Raw genomic sequence first — 3,918 nt, forward strand, 5'->3', positions numbered from 1 at the left:
ACTAAATTTTGATGTTAGGTTTTGATAAGTCTCTGTGTGCCCTGAAGATATTATAGAGGCACATTTTTATAAATCAAAACACTGTATATTGTATATGTATGTGTAAACTGATGACTCAAGGATGTATACCAAAGTTGTTTTGTTCAGGCTAGACAATGGGAACTGATCATTCTATCTGTCTATAGGCGGTGTTACTTGGAGAAAGCTCACAATGCAATTAGGGAGCTTCACTATTTTGGATACCAGTAAAGGATTTATTACTAGAATTGGTCTGATAACTACTGAGCTGGGTGTGTGCAGGTGGGTTCATTAACACCTGGAGCAGAGATCCCCCATCATGCAGTGCTTCCCTGCTCTTCTAGTCCCAGAGTTCTGTGTGGTTCTTGCCTTGGAATCTCTGTTCTCCATTCTGTATGCCAGGGGTCTCCAAACTGCAGCCCACGGGCTGGATCCAGCCCAAGGCTTCCATTTGTCCGGCCCTCCAACCAACAAGGGAGAAGCAAACAGCTGAGTAGGCACGCAGAGCAGGCAGGGGGAGGGGCTGTTGGCAGCAGCTCACACAGGGCAGCAGCACAGCTGAGCTGTGCAGAGGGGTGAGTGCCCCAGGAGTCAGTGTCCCCCTAAAAGAGGAGCCAACTTAGGCAAGCGTCATTGCTGAGATCTCAAGGTTGCATCTGTAAAGGCAAAATGCAACAGTTAACAGAGGCAGCATTGTTCACACCGGACAGGTTGATTCACCAGGCAATGATTCCTCCATACTTAAGGGCAAGCACAGTCTACACAATAGCATAATTTGCACATCCCAAAGCAAGCGCGCATAACCCACTGGAGCCCCAAAATGGTGAGTAAGTGCAGGATCAAGGGGGACTGATTGTTTCATGGCCGTACTGTCCTCTGGGTTTCTGTGCCTTGGGGAGAGCCAACAACTGCAGGGAGCCCCTATACTGAACACTGTCCCCACGTTTTCCACAGGAGCTCGTCCTGGAAGATATCTCGCTGCTGAGGGTGACCTGGGAAACAAAGGAGTGTCTTCTACTGCGATGCAGCTTCCGCTGTGGCCCATGTGCAGCTTGCCTGTGTGCAGCAATGGTCCCCCTGCCCTTCACGGCGCAGTGGCATGGACATGTTAGCCTGATTGAGACAAGGACCATAGTGGCTCTCCCAAGAGACCTGTGCAAGCGCATTGCTCAACTTCTGGCTAGACCTTGGAAGAGATCACTGAGGCCGATTACCGCGATGTGAGAGAGCACATCAATTCCCTATTCCGCATCTAGGCATGCATACAGCCCTAACCCTCCTCTCCCCAAGAACCCACACTGAACAATTGCCTTCCCAAAATAAAAGCCACTTACCAGGCACCTCCTCTGGTGTTTGTTCTTCCCCAAGCACTGGCCACCATGACTGACTGCCTTCCTCCTGGCTCAAAAACAGCTCCTGGCTGCATGCATCTTGGGATTCCAGGGTGTCTTCCTCTGCCTCAGCACCCTCGCTCCTGCTTTCCTCCTCCTCCTCCTCCTGCCTTGTTGAACTGGGCTCTGAAGTGTCCATGGTGGTCCTTGGAGTGGAGGTGTGGTCGCCCCCAAGTATCGCGTCCAGCTCTTCGTAGAAACAGCAGGTCATGGGGGCAGCACCAGAGCGGCAGTTTGCCTTGCGGGCTTTGTGGTAGATATTCCGCAGCTCCTTCACTTTAACCCTGCACTGCATGGCCTGGTCATGGCCGCTTTCTATCATGTCCCTTGATATCTGCCCGAAGGTATCATAATTCCTATGGCTGGAGTGCAGCTGGGACTGGACTGCTTCCTCCCCCCAAACACTGATGAGTTCTGGCACCTCGCCATTGCTCCATACTGGGGATCACTTGGCGCATGTAGGCATGGTCACCTGGAAAGATTTGCCGAGAGAACTCCATACCTGGCTGAGAAAACAGGAAGAGGACTTTCAAAATTCCCAGAGAATTTAAAGGGCAGGTCTGACAGTTGGTCACCTGAGGCAGTAGAGTTCAAACCAATGACCAGAGTGGCTAGAACGGGATTGTGGGACACTTCTGTAGGCCAATCAGAGCACATTAACAGAGCAGGATGTTCACACTGATGCTGTAGTGCTCCAGCAGAGGCGCATCAAATGTTATTCCCCCCGCTGAGGCTGAGTACCAGGAGCACTCTAGCCATGGAGTCAGAGCGCTCTACCTGCCTTGCCAGTGTGGATGGGTCATGAGTTAGAGCGCACTGGGATGCAATAATGCGCTTTAACTCGCAAGTGTAGACATGCCCTTAGTTCTTGCCTTTTCCGCCACAGGTCATCCACCAGCCACAGTGATCTGTGTGAGCAGAGAGTACAACGGAGTGCATTGGTGCCAGTGCCAATAGCAGTACTGACAGTATTCCTTGTTCAGGAACTGCCTAGCTGCCCTCACTGAGCACTTTACCACTTGCTGCAGATTACTGATCACTGGCTGCTATATCTTACTGCTTATAATTAACCCACATGGAGCATGGGAAGCTAAACTCATAGGTACTTATGTCCTACCCCACACCCATCTTCTCTTCTTTTTGTCTCCTGATCCTCATCCCACACCCCATTAACATTCTCCTGAGACTGGTGGAATGTTAGTATATACTGTTAAGGGACTAACAGTATATGTGCTTTATCTATCCAAGACCGACAGGGAGGCAATGGGTTCTATGTGATGTACCCAGAATGTTTAACAGTCAAATTTATGTCACTTGTTTCAAAAGACCATGAAAATGGCAATATATGTTTACAGGGCAAACCACATTTTTGAGCTAAATCTTCAGAAAACTCATCTTGCTAGACACCCAGTGCAACGGACGTCCACTCAAGTCATTTTAAGGTGGGATTTTCAAAAGTGCTCAGCGCTGGCCTAACTCTATTGCAACTGAATTCAATGGTAAAATTCTCTGTGACTTCAATGGGAACAGAGTTAAGCCAACCACTGAGCACTTTTGAAATCCCTGTCCTTAATCTGTTTGAGCTCAGGTCAGATATATCAGGTGAGATTTTCAGAAGTGCTGAAGTAACTTTAGAATCACAAGTCCTACGGAAAGTCATTTAGGCACTTCTGAAAACCTCACCCTCCTGGACAACTCTGCAGTCCTTTGTTTAGAACTTCAAATCATTTCACATTCTGAAGGCAAGTGTCTTTATTTGTTAGAGGCTATGTATAAAGATATACGATTGTTTTAATAAACACACACTCCATTCTTCCCCAGAACACTTTATGGTGTAACCAGACTTCTATTCTGTATAAATCAGCAGATGTTAGTTCAGCTAACTTGTACTAGACCTTGCATTAAGACATCACCATCGCTTGATTTACTGCACAGTTATTATTTAATGTTTGGTGTGATCTTTTATCCCCAAGAAAGAGATTCTATTTTCTTAGCTAGTTCCCTGACTGATGTATTTTTTACAAAAATCAGGCTATAATATGTTCTTCATTAAGTTTGTTTTATCTTTCACAGTACTGCCACAGATCAACTTCCAGTTTCCTTCACTTATTCCTCCCAAGTGATGCTTTAGGGTAAGACTGTGTCTTTCATTCATCATTCACCATGTGACAATGACACTTTTACTCACCAGACAGAGGGGAAACTTTTGTTTTCTCCATAAATATCCCAGATAATTATCTCTGAGATAAGCACCAGTAAAGATGGACATGAAAGGCTGCATGTCACTGGGCACCTAGTCACACTTGTCATCAGAGACAGCAGCTTGAATAGCAACATAAGCAGTTGTAGTGCTAAAAGAACCCTTACCACATGCATTTCTGGAGCTAAGAAAATCACTGAGATCCTTTTGGCCAAAATATTATGTGTGTTGATATTCAGAAAGCCTTATGCAGTGAGTCAAGGGACTCATGAACTCACTCCGTCTCTAGCTGTGCATCAATACCTTGAT

The 3,918-nt window shown here is 46.8% G+C and overlaps 1 protein-coding gene across 1 annotated transcript; it reads right to left on the reverse strand.

Moving 5' to 3' along the window:
* Positions 1-281: 281 nt before the first annotated feature.
* Positions 282-1,776, reverse strand: LOC115644943 (zinc finger and SCAN domain-containing protein 29-like). Its single transcript, XM_030549377.1, has 2 exons — positions 1,353-1,776; positions 282-674 (listed from the first exon to the last, which is right to left on the reverse strand). Exons 1-2 carry the CDS (start codon positions 1,729-1,731, stop codon positions 649-651), a joined length of 405 nt encoding a protein of 134 aa, XP_030405237.1. The 5' UTR covers positions 1,732-1,776; the 3' UTR covers positions 282-648.
* Positions 1,777-3,918: the final 2,142 nt, after the last annotated feature.

Source organism: Gopherus evgoodei, chromosome 2 (assembly GCF_007399415.2).
Source record: "Gopherus evgoodei ecotype Sinaloan lineage chromosome 2, rGopEvg1_v1.p, whole genome shotgun sequence".
Classification (NCBI taxonomy): Eukaryota; Metazoa; Chordata; order Testudines; family Testudinidae; genus Gopherus; species Gopherus evgoodei.

Excerpts from the sequence above, each read along its gene's own strand:
- LOC115644943 (XM_030549377.1), bottom strand. The coding sequence starts at position 1,731 with ATGATAGAAAGCGGCCATGACCAGGCCATGCAGTGCAGGGTTAAAGTG. Across the intron at positions 675-1,352 it reads AACACCAGAGGAGGTGCCTG|ATGCAACCTTGAGATCTCAG; the intron begins GTAAGTGGCTTT and ends TTGCCTTTACAG.